Here is a 20,126-nt window from a genome sequence, read left to right as displayed (position 1 = left end):
CCCAAAATGCAACAATACATGCGTACAGCTGGATTTATTGTTGTGTGTAGCGCGTTGAGCGCTTTGGCGTGTTTATTTTTATTTTATTCTATTTTATTTTATTTTTTTGTGTCGATGTATGATAGTTTCGTAAAAAAGCGCATAAATCGCATTCAACAAAAAAGCTTGGCTGAGCAAAGTGCGCTGAGCGAAATAAAAAAAAAACTACACTACTACTTTATCACAAACGAAAACTTAAGATATTGAAATAGTTGAAAATATTTATGTACATACACATACAGTTACAAATGCATTGGTGTGCATATGTTTGTATGTATGCATATTTACAATTCCAAAGAAGACTTGACTAAGAACGAATACGGTGTGTGGCATAAAATCAAAGTTTTATATACAAACATACACAAGAAAATATATATGAAAATAAAGGAAAATCTGTTTCTCTTCTACGTAAGTATGTAAATACTCTTGCTCCTCGTCTACTACGACTAAGAGAGTCTGCAATGGGTGGCAGAGCTAATGCACGCTTCAACTTACTCTGACTGCATTGTAGTTCTAACTGAGCATATAAGTATTTCATTAGACAACGGCGTGACACGATCTCGGCATGCGAATCGTTCAGCACGGCGCCGGTGACGCTCATGTGTTCGCCACTCACGCACTTCGTGCCGGTGGACACGGAAATTACCTGAAAAAAGGAAAACAAAAAAAAAAGCGAATTATTTGGTGGCATTTGGTGAGGAGCAGAGCAAATGGTTGGCAACACACTTTGGCTTCATTGAAATTCATGTCTTCGGTCATCACGATGCCGGCCAGCACTTTGCGTCGCGAATACGATTCCTGTCCCTTAATGACTTCCATGAATTTCTCCAATACCAGACGACCGATGGTGTCGGCGTGTATCTGTGGCAACTCCATGGACGAGGTCTTATCGTCAATGGGTAAGGGCACATTCTTCTGCGGATGCATCATGGGGCTGTATGAGATGTTGCACAGTGACGCGAGTGCGGCTTTGGCGGCGGCATTTTTGGCCAGCTTCTTGGAGGGTCCTGCAAAAATACATAAAAATTAATATACAATTTTTGTTTATTAATATTGTGCATACCTGTGCCGTCAAACTTGCTGTTATTCACCGTTACTGTCATTTTGAAGCGACAATTGTTCTGCGCGCCATCTACAGTCGAGCAATCGAAGTGCACATCGTTGAAGAGCTCGTAGAGCAGCATAACAGGTCCCTTATCTGGCACTTTCTTCTGACCATCCACAGTGATGGCGCTTTTATTTACATCTGTTGGCAGGGTTGGGAAACATATTTCAATATTTTATTAAAAAAATAAAATTCTAAATGAAATATAAATATTTTTTTTTTTTATTTAATTTTTTTATTTTTTACCAAAGATTACGCAAGTAAAAGTTTGTTTCTTAGTCAAGTCCGCATGGCGTATGAGCTGTCTCTTATACACATCTAGATGTGTATAAGAGACAGCTCTAGACACCGTGTGAGGCTGCGGATTTATTATTTGTCATATCGGCAAGTGGAAATTTTGGACAACAACAAACGTATCGACAAAATACATAAATAAAAAAAACGAACGAATTAATGGTTAATTACTGCAGGTGGGGCATTAACTAAAGTCTGAGGGAATTTAAAACGATATTGGGGTAAATAATGCAATAAAAGTGTTAAAAATAACTGTATTATAATAACCAAACTTTTCAGCAACAACAATTTTTAATTATTTTTATATTTACCTGTCAAAAATATTTTTTATAGTATTTTTTTTTATTATAAAAAATGATTTTTCTTTATCTTTTCACTACAGTTCCTTCCAGCCGATTTTTATGAAGTTCTAAACCGAGCAAGTCCCCTTAAATTTATATAACACACTATTTAAACGATTAGGATAGGCTTCGAATCACCATAAGCTCTTATAAGGGCGTTCTATTGTGCTACCTTTCAGAAAAGCCTAATTCGAAAATTCGAACATAGGCCATAGAATAATTACTTTTGAAATTTGATTTTTCTAACATCTGTATCTGTTCGCCGATTAACTCTTCTATAACGTTAAATCTCTTTCCTGCTATCATTATTTTGAGGCTGAGAGCATAACGTGCTGACATAACTACTTTCAGCACATATGGCAGCGGAAGCAACTCCAAGACGAATTCGTCTAATTTTGTCATCGTTTTCATTAAAGTTTAACTCTGTTTGATGGCGCGGCGGGACTTTTGCAAACAGATTTCCAAAAAAATTACTCCCGAGGCTCTAAAAGAAATCCTTAAGATCACCAAAGGTGATGAAGCATACAAGGTGCGTTCCAAAGTAAACAGGCATCTAGAGCCCCCTGGTGACGCCACCTATATGTCGGCAGAGAACGTATATCTCTATAAATATCTCTATAAATATACGTTCTCTGATGTCTTCTGGTGCGTTAGAATCTGCTATCGTTATCGATTATGCAGTGAGTGATTTCATGCCATTTCATTGATGTAAGGTTATTGCGTTTTAAGTGTCCGTATGTTTGTGTTATCGGTGAGAAAATGAACTTCGAGCAAAAAACCAAAATTAAATTTTGTTTTAAAATTGGTAAAACTTTTACCGAAACGTTTTAATGGATGAAAGCTGAAAACTTTTACCGAAACTTTTAATTGATGAAACAAGTTTATGGTGATAATTGCCTACCCCGTAGCAGAGTGCACAAGTAGTTTCAACGTTTTCAACGGGATCGTGGGGACATACATAAGTGACGATCAACATGTGGGCCAATCAAAATCCGTATATCACCGGAAATTCCATCGAAACTGTGCGTGAATTCATCAAAAATCAGCCGAAATCATCATTTAAATTCATGGAAATGGAATCGAACGTCTCCAAAACTTCGATTTATTGCATTTTGACCGAACATTTGGGCTTACGAAAGGTGTGTGCACGGCWTGTTCCGCACAAATTGACTGACGACCAAAAATTGCTCAGAATCCAACATTCGAAGGACATCATTAAAGAGCTCAAAAAGGACGAAAGCCTCCTTTACAATATTGTGACTGTTGACGAAATGCCAGAGTACTGAGTCGAAGGAGTCGCGTATGGAGAAGTCAAAAGTGAAAATCCGAATATACGCTTGTAAAGGATTAATTGACTACAAATAAAATTGTAGCATTTGTACTGTTTTTTTTTTAAGTCCTGTTTACTTTGGAATGCACCTTGTATTCTGACTTGCCCCAAAAAATTGCTTATTCTTCTCGCAGTTTGAAAATAGCGTTCAACGCAGAGCACGTGTATATGTTTAGATCGCAGATAGATGCATAAATAGTTTGTAGAATAATGCAACATCTCTACTTTAATTATTCCTAGGCTCAGCTTAAAAACTCTTAATATTCCCCACAAAAAAAAATTAAAAAAAACTTAAAACTTAAGATTAAATACCAACACATACAAAGTAATAATAAAATATAGAAATCAATGAAATAAACAATAACAAAACGAATAAGAAATAAAAAACGAATACTTGCTTGTCATGCTCAATGCACAATCGGTTACCCTCATGAAGGGTGTCAGTTTTTTAATAAATTTCGCATGCCTGAACAGTGCGTCTAAAAGCGGGACTAATTTATCCGTGCTTATGTTCTCATAATTCACAATACCGTTTTCCAGATGCTCATCGCTTGTGAAATCAAGATTACACGTCGGCTTCAGTGGTGTTAGTACGGCGCCATCTTTGAATTGTATAAAACTGCGCAGCGCCGTGGCGGCCGCCTCGATGCGTGCGATCTTCTTGCTGCGTCCCTGGCCCATATACTTTTGGCCATCGACCTGAAAGGAAAGCAAAGGAGAGAAGAAAAATAAATTTTAGTAAAAATTTACGTCAAAAAAGTTTAAAAAAACTCAACTCCCAAAATGCTTGCATAATCCTAAATTTACTTGTGACGTGCTTACTTTCTAATATAGAAATTAAAGATCTAAAAATCATTGATCATCTCATCAGAGGATCAATGAGAGGAGATTTATTTGATCGGCCACATGATAAAATTATCAGTCAGATGATAGCATATAGAAATGACCAAAAATACTCAGTTCATCGTTTTAATAAAAATTATTTTTTGGCAAATTTGTGGTCAAATAATACTTGTAGAACTCTTAATTTGATATTTCAGCCAAATTAAAGAGTCTAGAGCCCTAAAATATTAAAAAAAAGATTGGGAGAAAAGAAAAAAAGAGAGTACAATTTCTTTATTTCAGTCATCAACTGATCAAATTTGATGAATTACGGGTACATCCGCCTTCCGTGCTTTTAGCGGTTTTTTTTCTAATTCGTCATATTAGGTTGCCAAATATTTCCTTACCCCCTCTTTGTCTTTTGAATTTCGCGGCTATGCGTAAAGCGCTACAGAGCTCGTATCTGGCAATACTATACATCTTTGGAAAGATATTGACATAATCTACAAAACGACGCTATGCATGATTAGTTTGGGTATTGCGCTCAACAGTTTTAGACGTGTAAACATGGTTATTTAAAATAATCCTTCGTTAAAAGCAAATCCGCTGCAGAAACGTTCCGTGAGATTAATGGTGTTTTGGGGGATGGTACTCTCATCACTTCGAACTGCGGAGGAATGGTTTCGACGATTCAGAGCGTTTGAAAATGACAACATGGATAAGCCAGCCGGCGTAAGACCTATGACGACGAATACCGATCAAATCATGAAAGACATCATGTTAGACCGGCATGTGGTATTGCCCACAAGATGGGAGTTAGCCACCAAACCATTTTAAACCATCTGCAGAAGGCTGGATGCACAAAAAAGTTTGATGTTTGGGTGCCGCATGATTTGACGCAAAAAAAAACCTTCTGGACCGAATCAAACGCCTGTGGTATGCTACTGAAATGGAACAAATTCCACCCATTTTTGAAGCGGATGGTGACTGGCGACGAAAAATTGATCACATACGACAATATCAAGTGAAAACGGTCGTGGTCGAAGGCGGGTGAATCGTCCCAAACAGTGGCCAAGCCGGGATTGACGGCCAGGAAGGTTTTGAGGTGTGTTTGTTGGGATTGGAAGGGAATAATCCACTATGAGCTGCTGTGAAATACTGAATCGCTTAAAGCAGGCGATCGACTAGAAGTGTACAGAATTGGCCAACAGGAAGGATTTAGTGTTCCACTAGGACAACACCAGACCATACACTTCGTTCATGACTCGTCAGAAGCTGCGGGAGCTCGGATGGGAGATTCTATCGCATCGACCATATAACGCGGACATAGCACCACCTGTTCCTGTCCATGGTGAACTCCCTTGTTGGTGTAAAGTTGAACTCAAAAGAGGCTTGCGAAAATTGGCTGTCCGAGTTCTTCGCAAATAAGGAAGCGGGCTTCTACGAGGAGCGTCTTCAGCTAGACTATTTGATATATATAGTGCTATCCGCTACCTTGCTCATCATGTTAAGATCCTCTGCTATCTCTCTAGTAACACGATGATTTTCAGATAATATTCCTTTAATTATTTCGATGTAATCATCGTTAACTGAGGTGAACAAGTAGACTCCCCAAAACACGTCTGTAAATTAATAGCTGCCAAACATACAATAATTTAAAGTGTGATACATTTCGAGGTTCCCTACTTTTTTAAAGAAAAAAAAACGGAAACTTCAAATTTAATAGGGAATGTTCTTCTTCGGATTCAGTTCTTGCACAAACTATATTTTCTACGTTTTCAATTTAAGATATCGACAAAAAATGCGTCAAATCATTAGATACATCATTTCGAGTTGCTGCGAACGGCGTCGAATCGACTCTCCGCGGTTTTGTGTACACTCACAGCTACGGCTGCTATATTTTCTTCAGTGTGCTCTGGACCTGATCTATTCGGTCGAATATTATCCAATAATGAATGCTGGGTCTCAAGATGGGAAATTGTGTTGCGAATAGTGCGTTCAGTAGAACGATTATGTTGACCACAAGTTGAGTGAAGTGCGTGAAACACATTCATTACAGAACGTGGATTTTCTTAATATAATTGAACGATTTGAAAACTTTAATCAGGCGTAAGTATTTTCATAATGAAATGCCAAACAATAGCGAACAAAAATAACATGACAGATTGACACGACTCACGCGTGATCTGTCAAAAAAGGTTATTGAAGAAAGTGCCTCTAAAGGATCAACCGTTACATATGGAGTATGGAGAGTACCATCGAGTGTCGGGTTTGGAAGAATGTAGTTTTGAGAGTCTCAAATTTAAGGTTTTCAGGTTGGACCAATTCAGGCCAATTGGACAAAGAAAATTGGTTTTTCAGTATTCTGCAAATTGAATATTATTTTAAAGACCCTAAAATGTGTAATACTTGAATATTTTTTGAAAGTTCTAGAACGTTCCAACTCCTTAAGCGCCTTTTTGTTGATAATTTTATCCAAGTTGCACGTAGGAAAATCCTTATCCACATAATTTTACATAAATTTTTGAATTTCAATATTTAAAATTCCCAACGCTTGTTGTTGTTGCTATTTTACCTAACCCCTGATGCTTAAAGTGAGATCAGCGCACATTGACTTTTGGCGCCCACTTCGCACATGTGACCGCATTTGTCATCACTGCATCATCTTGCCATTCCACATGCGAGTATGTTTGCACCCAATCTGCGCACAAATCAGACGACAACCGCTAACCACCCAACAACAATAACAACAACTGCAATATCCTTACAAACTCCAATCACACTTAGCGGAATTTAGAAAAACCAGCGACGTAAGCAACATCATTATCACCCACATGCCGCAACGACAAAAACAACAGCAACAACAACACTAGCAGTATTAACCACATAAAACAGCGTCAACGCCCACACACGCCACCAAAGAGAACCCTGTGCCTGCCTTGGTGGCGCTGCCGGATGCGATAAAACTCTTTGTGTGCGTGTATGTATGTATGCGTGTTGAGCAGAAAATCGAATTATAACGGTGTCGCTTTTGCTCACTCCAATTGACTTTTCATCGAGTTTACTCCCACGCGCGAGTCCCCGAGTTGGTAGGTCGGTCCATAGCCGTTGGGAGGATGTGAGCTCTTCGCTTTTTCCTCGAGGTTTTATCTTAAACTTCCTCTTTTTGAATTTTTTGAATATTCCAGCTTAAGTATGTTGCAGTGATAAGCGTAAAAAGTGTACCAAAAACCGTTACGAGTGACTCGCTGGCACTCTATACTTGCTTACGTGGTTGCATATGTGTGTGCCACGTGTTTGGTTGCAAGTAAGTGTGTGCGCGTTTGCTCCGCCGTGTTCATGTGGGGGGCAGCATCCTGCTTTTGCAGATTTTACTGAGTCAGCTTCGCTGGTAATTACAGTGCATTACGTTGTTAAGCTTACATGACAAGCGCACGATTTTTCTTCTTCTTCTTACTCTCCATCATGTTGCTGCTTTTGTGAGGGGCGGCTAGAGGTTAGTGCCACTTGTGAAAAACTCAGCTGTCTTTCATTTTAAGGAAATGCTTAATTGCGAGTAATGGATATTAGTTGAGTTGCTGCAAAAGTTTCAACATGCATAATGGCCAGAGTAGAAACATACTATATATATGTACATACTTATATGAGTACAGTATATATAACGTATGTATGGAATATGCGCTAGGACTTACAGAAATTGTGGATTTATTTAAAAGGAGATACGATGTTTTGAAAATTTCTTAAGAAAACTACATTATGGGTTCAAAATATTATCTCTCAAATATAAGACAGCTATTTCATATACATAGAACATACTATATATATTGAACCAAATTTTTCTAAAAAATATAATTTTTAACCATTTCGATAGTCGTAATGTTGGCAACAATCGCCACTAATCAAGTAACCAAGTGCAGTGACTCGGACTTCGGAGGAGATTTGAGACGAAATTTAATTTTCTATTCAAAAAACTTTCCATTTTCCATCATAAACAGAGGTCGTTTTGTAAAATATGTCTTAACACTGAAGTGAAGTACCTAAACCTGTAAGCCCCCTTTACCATTCATGTAAATAAATCAAAACATCAAAGGATTGTCACAATGGTCACAGATATATACTGTGGGCTAAAAATAGTAAGACTTTTTAATTGAAATTTCGTGCGAAAATCCGTTCGTCGAAATATTTTTTTTCTGGTTTGGTATGACAGTCATCTGTGCCAATTTTCACATCACAACAATCATTAGTGTTTAGCAAACGCTTGTCTTTCTGAAGTATATAAAATGAGTTCGGCGATTTTAACGATGAGTGAAATTATTCAACAAAGAAGTTCCATAAAATTTTGTGTGTGGAATCAAATTTCTGGTGTCGAAACATTCAGAATGTTAGATACATAAGACGCTTTATGATAATTATTTGCCGCGAGCAAGTGTTTCTGATTGGTACAAATTATTCAAAGAGTACCGAGAACGCGTTGATGACGAACCACGTCCAGGACGGGCATTAACATCAACTGTTGATCAACATGTCAAAAAAGAAAATTAAGAAAAGAAAATTAAGAATATCGTTAAGATCAGTGAAAACCATTTTGAAAGTTCATTTGGACCTAATAGAAGTGATAGCACGATTGGTTCCAAAATCCCTAAATTTTTTCGAAAAACAGGGTCGCGTCAGTGTCTGTCAAAGTATGCTTTCCGACTACCAGAATGTAATGACTGGTGATGAGTCTTGGATCTTTGCTTACGACCCGCAAACATATAACCAATCGGTCGAATATCATGACAGTTTTCTTCGATTATCGAGGTAATGCATTGCGTATTCTTTCCGATCGAGTCAGGACTCATAACCCTTTCTCATTCGCATTTATTTTCGACTGAGATTTTTCACCTCAGTATAATTACTCAATACTGTGGTATTTTGTAGATAGCACAAACATTTCTATTATTTACTTCGCTGGTTTTTTCTGGCTCCGACTTCATAATTTGCTAGCCTCGTTTTTATCGTAAGGGTCTGGGTCGCTCGCATAAATAGTCCTACATGAGATTTCATAAACAAATATTGAAAGACATGGTTTGGTTAATGGAGTAACTTATAACACGATTACCGAGGCTCTTAAAATGGGTAAACCATGTAGAGGAAATTTTTTCAATAATCTTTTTTTGACAGATCACGCGTGAGTCGTGTCAAGCAATCTTTTTAGTTTTGTTCAGTATTGTTTGGCTTAGATCATGGAAGGAATTTCGCCTGAACAACATTTATAACTTTCTCAGGAAAATCCCCGTTGGACTGACGTATGGAACGACTTGGCGCATTTTACGTCGAGACCCTAAATTGAAAGCATACAAAATACAGCTTATGCAAGAACTGAATACGTTCGAGCTTTCCAATCGAAATCGCTACGCTATATGCTATATGGGCTCTTGGAAAGTTGCAAGAAGAGCCGACGTTTTCGAGCCACATTTTCTTCAACGATGAGGCTCATTTCTGGCTCAATGGGTATGTAAGCAAGCAAATCGTGACCTCGACGACATTTAGTTTCAACAAGACGATGAAACTTCACACTTATCACAAGAAACAGTGGTTTTATTGAGGGAATACTTCGGTTAGCTGATAATTCTACACCGGTTAATGGGCGACCAAGATCTATGACACGATCACCGTTAGACTTTTCTAAAAAATTGAGATAATCCCGCTTCAATTCAGGCCTTGGAGCAAAACATAACGCGTGTCATACGCCAGTTACCAGTCGAAATGCTCGAATGAGTCATCGAGAATTGGACTCAATGGATGAACCATCTGAGACGTAGCCACGGCCAACATTTGAAAGAGATAATCTTTAAAAAACGAATGCCAAAAATGCTCTTTTGAATGATAATAAACAATATCCACTATATTTTAAGTTTCTGTATTTTTCCTCTAACTAGGGAACCACGAAATGGAACACTCTTTCTTAGTAATCAGTTTTTTGTGCGCTGGCTTCTGATTTCAATTACTATATATATATGTATTGACCTATATAATCAACTATATAAAATCAATGGTCGGTATTAAAACAACTCAAATCTTCCTCCGAATCTCGTAACTTTCACTTTGCACTTTCAGAAATATTTTAACAACTCGTAAACTCAGGACTATCAGGACTAAAGGCTCAACAACTATCGTATTGAGTATATATTTATATACATCCCCAAAAGTACACATATAATACTTTATGTTTACATAAGTGGACGGACGTATATATGTATAAAGGGCTGCAAACATGGAAACCCACTTAACACCCCAAACCGACGCCGATTCAGCAAGAATAAACGTTTTGCTTTGTGTAGAAGTTGAAGTGGAATTTTCGCACAAAGATCCTCGCTCCGCCTTTGCTTGCGGTTGTCATGAAAGCAAACAAAAAGTGGAGTATATAAAGGGGTCTCATCAACAGGAGCATAGTGGGTGTATATATGTACATATACATACACAAACATATAGAAGCGTGTATGTGTGTGCTGCTGTAAAACACTGAGCTGTTTTTTTTAAAGAAAACACTTGGCTTCCTTTATTTTCACAGGCGAACCGAACTATTTTCTTTAAAATTTTTTACTTTCGCTGTGCGAAAAGTATGAAAAAGCATGTGGCGGAAAGTTTGAGCGGCACAGAGGAAGGGAAGGCGGCAAAAACCACGTGCCAGCTGGCGGAGAGTTGAAGTAAGGCGCTCCGGCGGTGGGGAGCTGGACAAACGAGTGCGTGCACATGTGTTTGCTTAATGGGTTTACCCACGCGTCGGCGAGCAAACACACACATACATGTATGCACATATAATATATATGTATATAATGTATGTGTGAATGTATGCATGTATACATGTTTGTTTGCGTGTGCTTTAAGCGAAAGTTGTCTGCGTGCGGAGGAGATCCTCTTTTGTGGTGCCTCAAGCGTTGACGTTCGGCTATGGGTCACTCCCGCAAGCTGGCATCAAAGCGTATTGCCGGGCGCATATGCAAATATAAGCACACACACACACATACATATGCACTGTATAGCGTACACATGCCAGGCATTCAAATTTGTTGTTGGCAGAAGAAAAGCCACTTCCGCATTTTGCGCGGACATCACAGCGGTTGAATGAATGGCAAGGCATGACATGCCATGAAATGAGTTTATTTTTGCCTTTTGTTGTTGTTGTTGTTGTGTTTATTTTCTTTGACTTTACTGCTGTTATGTGATACGTAAAAATAAATATACAGCAACAAAAACAACAACAACAAAATAGTAAGCATGTTTCGTCTTTCGTCTTCATTGCTGGCACCTTTTTTTTTCTTTTTTTGTTTTTTTGTTTTTTGTTGCTTTTTTCCGTACGCCAGCTGCTGCATGGCGTGCGAAAAGCAATAGGAAATTAAGCTACTTTTATCATTTATTTATTTTTCATGTTTTACTTCACTTTTGTGCACGTTTCTCTTCCTGCTTGTTTGCCCACGAAGAAGATGTCATGTGAGTTGAGTTGTAAGATTAATAATGTAATAGATTAGGCTGCAGCAGCGAAGGCGTCCGTTCGTCTGAGTGCGTTTTCTATATATGTATATATGTATATATGTACATATTATATATTATATATACATATATACATATATATATATTTAATTTTTTATTTTCCGGAATGTGTGCCAAATTTAAGCGGAAGGCTGAAGTGAAATTGGGTCGCTATATACTATAACTAAGCGAGTGCCAAAATAATACTCTAAGAAATAAGGAAAAGAAGCAATATCGGCCGGGAGCACGATTTTCCATATTGCAAGGTAAAACGCGAACTGAAAGCAAAAAGTGCTTGAATGCTTCGGGATGACACTGGCCACCTTTTTGCATGGCTTAGACTTCAAGTTCCTCGAACATGGTGATAAAAGTCCAAGATATCATTTCGCTGGCTCTGTAGGTCTCTTCAAAAATCGCTTGAATCATATACTATACGAAATAGTGGGCATAAAGTAACTGGATCGTTAGATGCCACCTTTGTTCACTCCGCCTAAGCAGTGAAAGCGTAAGATCACTTTACAATAGTATTTGACCATGCTTAAGCTCTATCTGTTGAAGTTTCTGCGCCGTTTTGTGATCGTTGATGAAACATACATTCATTGGTTTATACCAGGGATCAACGTCCATTGTAGTTAAGGTGGGTACCTTCACGACGAAGACACATTAACTACTTTGCTAGGGTTCGAGGCCCATCTAAAGCCTCTGGCATGCCTTATATCCGCTACGCATCTCAACTGAGAAAAATTCTGATTAAACCACCACAACCACCGCCTTACTCCTCGCATTCCAGTGCCGCATAAGCTGGTTGGAGCAAACTGCAAGGCGTCCTGCTCGCCGACCTACCAGATATGTGCCTTTGATGTCATAATGCATTCAGAGGCCTACGTCCCGTAAACGGTAACCACAGCCTGAAGCCTGTGTTGTCCTCAACAAACGTAACGTCCAATATATACTCGCAAGTCACACGTCCAACGGTCTTACCATCTAATCTTGACCCTGTCATCTAGAAGCCTCTTGCTACCTAGATATTCCTCTGCCTCCACGTCATCATCGAAAATCATATCAATCCGCAGCAGTTACACAATGAAAGCACTTCTTAACCTGTATGCAATAGCGCCATTTATGACTCGCAGGTCAAGAGGGGTGTATCTAGTTAACTACAGCGCAGCCAGCGAAACAATACGACCTACAGGTAAACGTCGCACAGAGAGTGGTTTTCAACCAGACAATTCCAACCATATTGCAGTTCCATAAGCCGCGCAAGCCACGATATTGTCCATAACTTCGCACGTCGGACTTGGCTTACGATTGCCTGCATGCGCTCCTTCACCATCACCAAGTGTGGAGTGAAACACATTCTATGACTCATGGCCAGCTTTAGGTATTTGACTTCCGCTAGATACCTGAAGCTGACCCCATTTACCCAGACAATCGATCCAATGCCCTTAAACATCATTATTACCGTTTTTTCTATCGATATGATAACCACGAAATCTATATTATTTATGATTTCTCAAAATTTTCCTCCCTCCCGCTCTAAATCTGACAGCGATTGATCTTCAACCCGAAGTAGAAAGGATAGATTTCATGCAGCTATGACTGTCACATCTTCGAAAAGGGGATGTAATTCACCCAACGAAAAATGCCTTATCGGCCGAAAAGCGAATGAGCACCGGTTTCTCAGTTGCGCAGGGTGTGAATTATATCGACTACTTGGATAAGGGCAAGATGCCGATTTTCAGATAAACAGCCCAATTTGACGAAGAAACAGACCTTTTCTACCAAGCTATAAGCTCAAACCTCCGTCGTTGTTATAATCAAATTGGACTTACATACATACCATCCATCGTATTTTATTTGTCTCCCCAGAACTTTTTTTTCTCTAAAACCTTGAGGAGTCATTAGCAATTAGCGAATTACCATGTTATTACCGCAAAGAAGGCCTACTTTGCATAGTGATAGGAAACGTAATTTAAAAAGTTGAAACCTTGATTGGGTCCATTTTTTTTTTTTATTATTTAAATTTTCACTTTCCTTTAATAAAATTTCCAATTTACAGACTGAAAGGTTGTTCAACTAATTTGAAAATACCAAAAAAATGCTAATTAAAGGTAAGTAAAATTTATTTTCTTCAATCGAGCCGTATATTCTAGCCTGAAACATTTTTGTTGTGAATATATTAATCGTATTTTTATTTAGCTACCAAACGAAAGAAATAATCAAAAAATAGTGTCACCTGGGATTAGTGTGAGTTATCTAATGGCCAATTTGCCAGACTAATCCACTTTAAATTGCTGCATTGACCGCAGCGCCAATGAAAATTTTACAACTCAACTCGTCCACTTGTCAATAGCGGCGGCGGCTCAGCGTTTTATCTGGATGGCACCGAATAAAAATCGGAATGAACAAATAAATGTCATTACATTTTGTGTAGGTCAATTTAGAATTACAATGGCCATACAAAATGGTCAAGCGCTCAGTTGACTCTCCCAACATTCAACCTAACCTCGCTATTTGTAACACAAATAAAAAGTTGGGAAATAACAGTAAAAAACAATGCACACACGCGCGCACGTGATAACGACGGGGGAAAGTGCTGCCAGCTAACTGCTGCGTTGCCAACTGAGGGAACACAATTGTTATATTTTTGTTTGACAAGCACTTTGGCGCGGCATTAGAGCAATCAAGCGTTCAACCGAGCACACACACATATCTATACACATATATACCTGTTAGGGTAAGCCAAAAAAAAAAAAAATTATTATTGAATTTATGGATTAAAATGAGAAAATATAAGGATAAAAAATATCCCTTAATTTGAAATTTTGAGCTATGTACCGTTTAAGATAAAATATTTACATCATCGATGCTTGTAGAGAATAAAATTTCCTAAAAGCTGTATTTCAGGGTAATTTTTGCAATTCAAAAATTCGAATATTTAGAAGCAATGAAGAAAGAAACGAGAAGAAATATTTCCTAAAAAATGTACCTGAGGGAAATTTTTTCAATTTAAAAATACTTATATTTAAAATCAGTAAAAAAAGAAAAAACAACAAAAATATCATAAAAAAAATTACTTCAGGGAAATTTTTTCAATGCGTATATTTAAAAGCTCTGAAAAGCGAAAAGGGAGAAGAATTTCCTAAACAATGTACTTAAGGCAAATTTTTTAACTAAAAACAAAATGCGTTGAAGCTCTGAAAGAGAAAAAACAAAAATTTCCTAAAACATATAGTTCAGGGAAATTTTTCAATTAAAAAGTATACAAAATTCAAAAACTTTGAAAAGAGAAAGAAGAAATATTTCCTAAAAAATGCACCTCAGGGAAATCTTTTCAATTAAAAAATGTTATCTGAAAAAACTCTGTAAAGAGTAAAAATCAAAATTTCTTAAAAAATATAATATTTAAAAGGAAAGTATTAAATTGTGCTGTACTGAAGCTACTAAACCATCAGGCACTTTTATAGCATAAATGGGTTTATGAGTTTGATTGGTCAGTTTGTATGCAAGCTATAGTGGGCCGAACAGAGAAACATATACGAAGATTGCAGCGTTAACTTGGAAAATAAATTTATGAACATATAGTGTCAAATAACCTAAAATACTCTGCTCAAAGTTTACAAAATATTCCTGCAATGACATATTGTTATCTTAATTTTAAAATGTGTGGTAAAGATATCATAATTTTTGAACCATTAGAGATACAATTTTTACATCGCCAACTCTTGTACTATATATGAAAGATAAAAAATATAGCTCAAGGAAATTTTTGCAATTAAAACATTACTTTATTTAAAAGCTGTGAAAATAGAAAGAAGAAGAAAATTTTCCTAAAAATGTACTAGAGGGAAATTTTTTGAACTAAAAAATGCATATATTTAAAAGCTCTTCGAAAGAAAAGAAGATAAAAAATTTCCTTACAAATTTACCTTAGGGAAATTTTTTCAATTAAAAAAATCGTACGCTATATAAAAGTTCCTACCCTGCAGGAATATTTTTTCTCTCATTACAGGTTCTTTTTAACCCGCAAATTCGATACTGTTTTTATTCAATATTACTCAACAGTTTTTTTTTTTTGCTCACCCTAATATTCATAAAAAAACCCTGGCCGCCGTCTGTGCTATGCCAACTTTTTCAAAAGCCCCTTCACTGCCGTTTTCAACATTGCAGCGTGTGCCCCAGCATATAAATACCGTTAGTTTGTGCAGCATTTGTGGATTTTTTGTGCGCAAATATTTGAGATTTTAACTCGCAGGGAAATTAAAAGCACGTGTATTTGCCAAAGCGTGGCGGAAACCTTTTTTTTTTTGTTTTTTTTTTTTGTTGTTTTTGTGAAAACTTGAGATTTTGCAAACGAGAAACACGACTTGAAGAAGGTAAAGAGCAAGCAATAGACACAAAAAGGAAACACATTTTTGTTTACCGTTATAATTTTATAACGTCAAATTTTCATTAAAATGTTTTAAATTCTCGTACGTAACCTCAACAAACAAATTTTACTTGATGCTATATACCCCCCTCCTCTACATTTCTCTTTTCGCTATCAGCATTTTTCCTAATTTTAATATTACTTTACCCCCATTTAAGCGAAAAATCATTTCTTTTTATGCACTTTCGGGCCTTTAACTCCCGGTTGACCTGACCTGTGCTCGGTGCGCCGTCCGCGGCGAGGTTGGCACATGCCTCTGCAGCAACCTTAATTTGGCTTGACCGAGTAAATTTAATCAAGCTGGCGCTGGTGGTGTGGCGCTTTGCCAGCGCGCATCCTGCAACAGCTGCAGTGAGTAGCAGCATTTTAGGCGCTTTACTGCGGCAACAGCAAGCGCGCTTGTCATGTGCCAATACCGCACCGCAGGGATACGTATAACGGTAAATTACATGATTTTCCTAAAATACGACGTCGGCTGAGCTAATGTATTTTTGTGTTTGTCTGAGTGTGTTATGAGGAAATAGGCCGCGTGCTTACCCCAAATTTATCGCTATAATTTTACATTGGCAACGCGGTGGATTACCGCATTTGTGGCTGTGCTCTGCAAACGCGATTGTCACCCAAATGAGTGCAACATTTGGTGGTAAGCCAATGGACTTATATTATAAGCTAGTAAACTACAGCAGCAGGAGAGCATGGTGAACGAGATGGTGAGTTATGGTGGAAATGGGAACATTGAGTGCAGAGTTGCCAACTCGAAATTTTTTCCGTACTATTTCACGTAAACTCGAAAAGGGTTTCTACTTTATTGCATAATTGGAATAAGAATCTGAGTAGATGCATAAAACTATACCAGAACCCTAAAATCTTTGTGGTTTCAACTCCAAACACACTTGCGATGCCCAGTTCTGTACGGTATGGAGAGTGGTTCACCTGTCCGTTATTAAGATAGCAATATCGTCCGCATATGCCACTATCTGAAGGCTTTGCCTTCCAAGTTCCTTAGCAATTTATTCACCGCTAATGTCCATAAAAGCAAAGATAGCACTCCACTGATCCAGCGTTGTATAGCAGAATCAACATCTATTGCCTAGATACTGTTTCGAATAGATTCCGTAGAGCGTTCCAGGAATGCTCCAAAAGCGTATTCCTTATATTCAACATCCCTTTCCATATTAATTACCAGTGTATGGGGTGCAGTCTCTACTGATCTGCCTTTCATACACATAATGCACGTCCAAGACTTTTTCTAACGTTTTCCACAGGAAGAAATTTGAGTAGTTGCGTTGTTTCTATCTGCCCTCCGTATGAAAACTATCCTAACCTTTCTCCATGAGTGTGGCACATTCTGTAGCATTGCTGGAATGATTCCGTCCATACTGGAGATTTGTATGGGTCGAATAAGTGGATTGCTCTTTCTATTTTATTCTCCGTAAAGACGTGTTCGGAAAAGTACAAAAGACTTGTTTTATTACCAAAACATCAATAAAAGTGTTTAAGTCGATCTATAACATCTTTGGAAAAAACGTTACATTATCTCCAATATTCACATATTTTGCCACAATCACGATTTTATTCTTTATGTGGGTGTTTAGTATTAAGAACTACCAAAAAATTTACCACAAAATTTATTTTTTAACCATTTAAACCTTAATCGAAAGTCAACGCATTTTGGTGGAAGTTTATGCTGTACACGCAGCTGAGCGAATGGACCAAAAGAGGCTTAAAAGTAGTGATTTTGGTTGGAAACAGGACAGCCAAAAATTTTTGAGGATGAGGAACTGGAAGATTGCTGCCAAACAAGAATATCATTGAAAGTTACTCAAGCAGCCCTTTCAAAACGTTCAGAACCAATCAGGTACATTCAAAAGCAAGGTGATAATTGGATGCTATTTGAATTGAAGCCTAGAGACCAAAAAACATTTTCTAATATAGAAATTCTTTTTAAATGCTGCAAAACAAAGTCTCATTGGCATGGGATTGCGACTAGTGATGAAAATTTGATCCATTACGAGAACTCTGAGCACAAAAAATCATATGTGAAACCTGGCCAACCACTCAAATCAACGGCAAAAAAACCGAATATCCATGATGCCGAGGTAATAATCTAAATTTAGTGTGATCAGAAGGACGCTAAAGATAACAACTCAGCCAAATGGAGCGACCGATTGTACAAAAATGCCCCAAATTTGCGAATAGATACGAGACAATAATTTTCAAGTATGACCACGCCCAGCCTTATGTCGTTTTGCCTCATCCGCCTTATAGTCCAGACCTTGCCTTTTCTGACTACCTTGTGTTGGGGATTGCCTTACTGGAATACGGTTAACATCAACACAGCGTGCCAAAAATTGGCTTTATTAATTATTTTCCGAAAATATTATCGCTAAAAGACGGTGGAATCGCATGCGAAAATTTTTTGTTTTACGAATTCACAACTCTCTGAGACTACTATATGCCGGTCAATGGAATGAATTAGCGAAAAATAAAATGAAAGCTCAAAAATATGTTTGTGGTATTTTCACTGGTTTTGTAGCAGCAACAAAAATCAAACATATTTGATATTAGGTTATGATTTTTATGAACAAATCGCATGCAACAAATTTTTTCTAAACTCTCAGAGAGTAATCTTGGCACTGCAGGCACAAGTAAATAAGAAATAAGCGCTCAAATAAATTTTCGGCATATTTTAAATCTCTAAAGTGTAAATTATGTAACTTTGAATTAACTCTGGATTTGTATGGGAACATTTTTCATCACGAAAATTTGTTTTTTATTTATGAAAAAGTACAAGTATGTTTTCGGTTCTTCGAGCATACGCTTTGTCACTGAAATTCTTGCACTTCCGTTAAAATAAACTCTCAAAACGAATTTTTCAATATTTTCTTATTTTTTCATAGTTCACTAATTCCTCAATTTTTATGTCAACTCGATTTTTAAAGTAAAAATTGTATTATTCGCAAATTTAATGGGCTACTCGGCTTCAATTCTATTAAATTCTCAAGGTGTTCCGAGTAATAGTACTTGGTTAGAGCCTTAACGTCTTGCTCTTTTCGAGATATAATTTACAAAAATCTTTTTTTGTTCAATTACCACTAATTCAAAAAAAAAAAAAAAAAATTGTCGAGAAATTTTCACCAAAATTTGCATATTTTGTATACAATTTTCCCTTTTTTTTATCTTCTTCGTTCAATACCTAGTTTGTGGTCTAAATTAAAGGACGAAATCTTTGCAAAATTTGAAATAATGAATATTATAATGAAATATTGAAAATAGGCTGTTTTGTGCCCGAGGAAACCCGCGCAACTCTTTAATATTTAATTATAATTGTATATATGACCTTTTTTCTGGGGAATCGCATGCGACACACTTTTTCTTGACTTTCAGATAGTTTTCTTTACCAGCCGCGAATTTTTTTGAGTATACTAAAGGATGATTCAAGTAGAGGTAATTTTTTCAATAGCTTCGGTCTATGGGCTCTTGAAAAATTCCAAGGAGATCCGACGTTTTGAGCCAAATTTTGTTCGACGTTTTTCCTGTGCAAAGAAAAGCAAAGTCTAAAGTCCTGCTTCGATTCAGGCCTTCGATCAGAACATCACGCGTGTCATTCGCCAGTTACTAAACGAAATGCTCGAACCAGTCATCAAACATTGTGCTCAACGGAGTGATCGTCTGAGACGCATCGCAGATAGTCTTTAAAAAACGAATGCCAAAAAAGCTTTTTTGAATGATAATAAACAATCCCCTTTAAATTTGAAGTTTATGTGGTTTTTCTTTAAAAAGGAATGGAACCCTGAATTGGATCACACTTTATATAATATATGACTTTTTCTGATGATGCGATAAATTTGCTTCGACTTTCTAATAGTTATGTATGGCAGTTGCAAAATATTTGGAGTCAACTATATTAACGCTAACAACAAAAACAAGTGCGAAATTTCCACTGCATTAATGCATGTAGTTCTCAAATTCCATAATTACCCATTCAATATTGATTTTCAACGCCAAAATTTTGCATCACGCATATTGAATATTATCTCAAGATTCTTTTTGGTATATTTTATAACATTTTCGATTGACAGAAAATTGCCGCAGCCACATTTTTTCTTTTCAAGCATTAAAAAGTGCTCCGTCAGCTGCTTTACATTTTCATTTTGGCATAAATTTGGAATTGAATTGAAAAGCGGGCGAATAATCAATCACCGTAGTGTGTGAAGAGTAAAAAAGAGAGTAGAGAGCAGCCATTAAATACAG

General features: G+C 37.2%; 1 protein-coding gene across 5 annotated transcripts in view; it reads right to left on the bottom strand.

Moving 5' to 3' along the window:
- LOC108971053 (double-stranded RNA-specific editase Adar) overlaps positions 1-20,126 on the bottom strand; it is a 156,336-nt gene that overhangs the window by 8,181 nt on the left and 128,029 nt on the right. For 4 of the 5 annotated variants that reach the window (XM_018936848.1, XM_018936846.1, XM_018936845.1 and 1 more), the window contains exons 4-7: positions 3,508-3,808; positions 1,103-1,285; positions 766-1,046; positions 535-685 (exon numbers count right to left, since the gene is read on the bottom strand). In XM_018936848.1, coding sequence (XP_018792393.1) covers positions 535-685; positions 766-1,046; positions 1,103-1,285; positions 3,508-3,808 — 916 coding nt within the window. The remainder of the gene's footprint in view (positions 1-534; positions 686-765; positions 1,047-1,102; positions 1,286-3,507; positions 3,809-20,126) is intronic. The other variant, XM_018936847.1, reaches the window with a different exon arrangement.

The sequence above is a fragment of the Bactrocera latifrons genome, unplaced genomic scaffold (genome assembly GCF_001853355.1).
Source record: "Bactrocera latifrons isolate USDA-ARS-PBARC rearing strain unplaced genomic scaffold, ASM185335v1 scaffold_32, whole genome shotgun sequence".
Classification (NCBI taxonomy): Eukaryota; Metazoa; Arthropoda; class Insecta; order Diptera; family Tephritidae; genus Bactrocera; species Bactrocera latifrons.
This window is presented reverse-complemented; position numbering and strand designations above follow the sequence as displayed.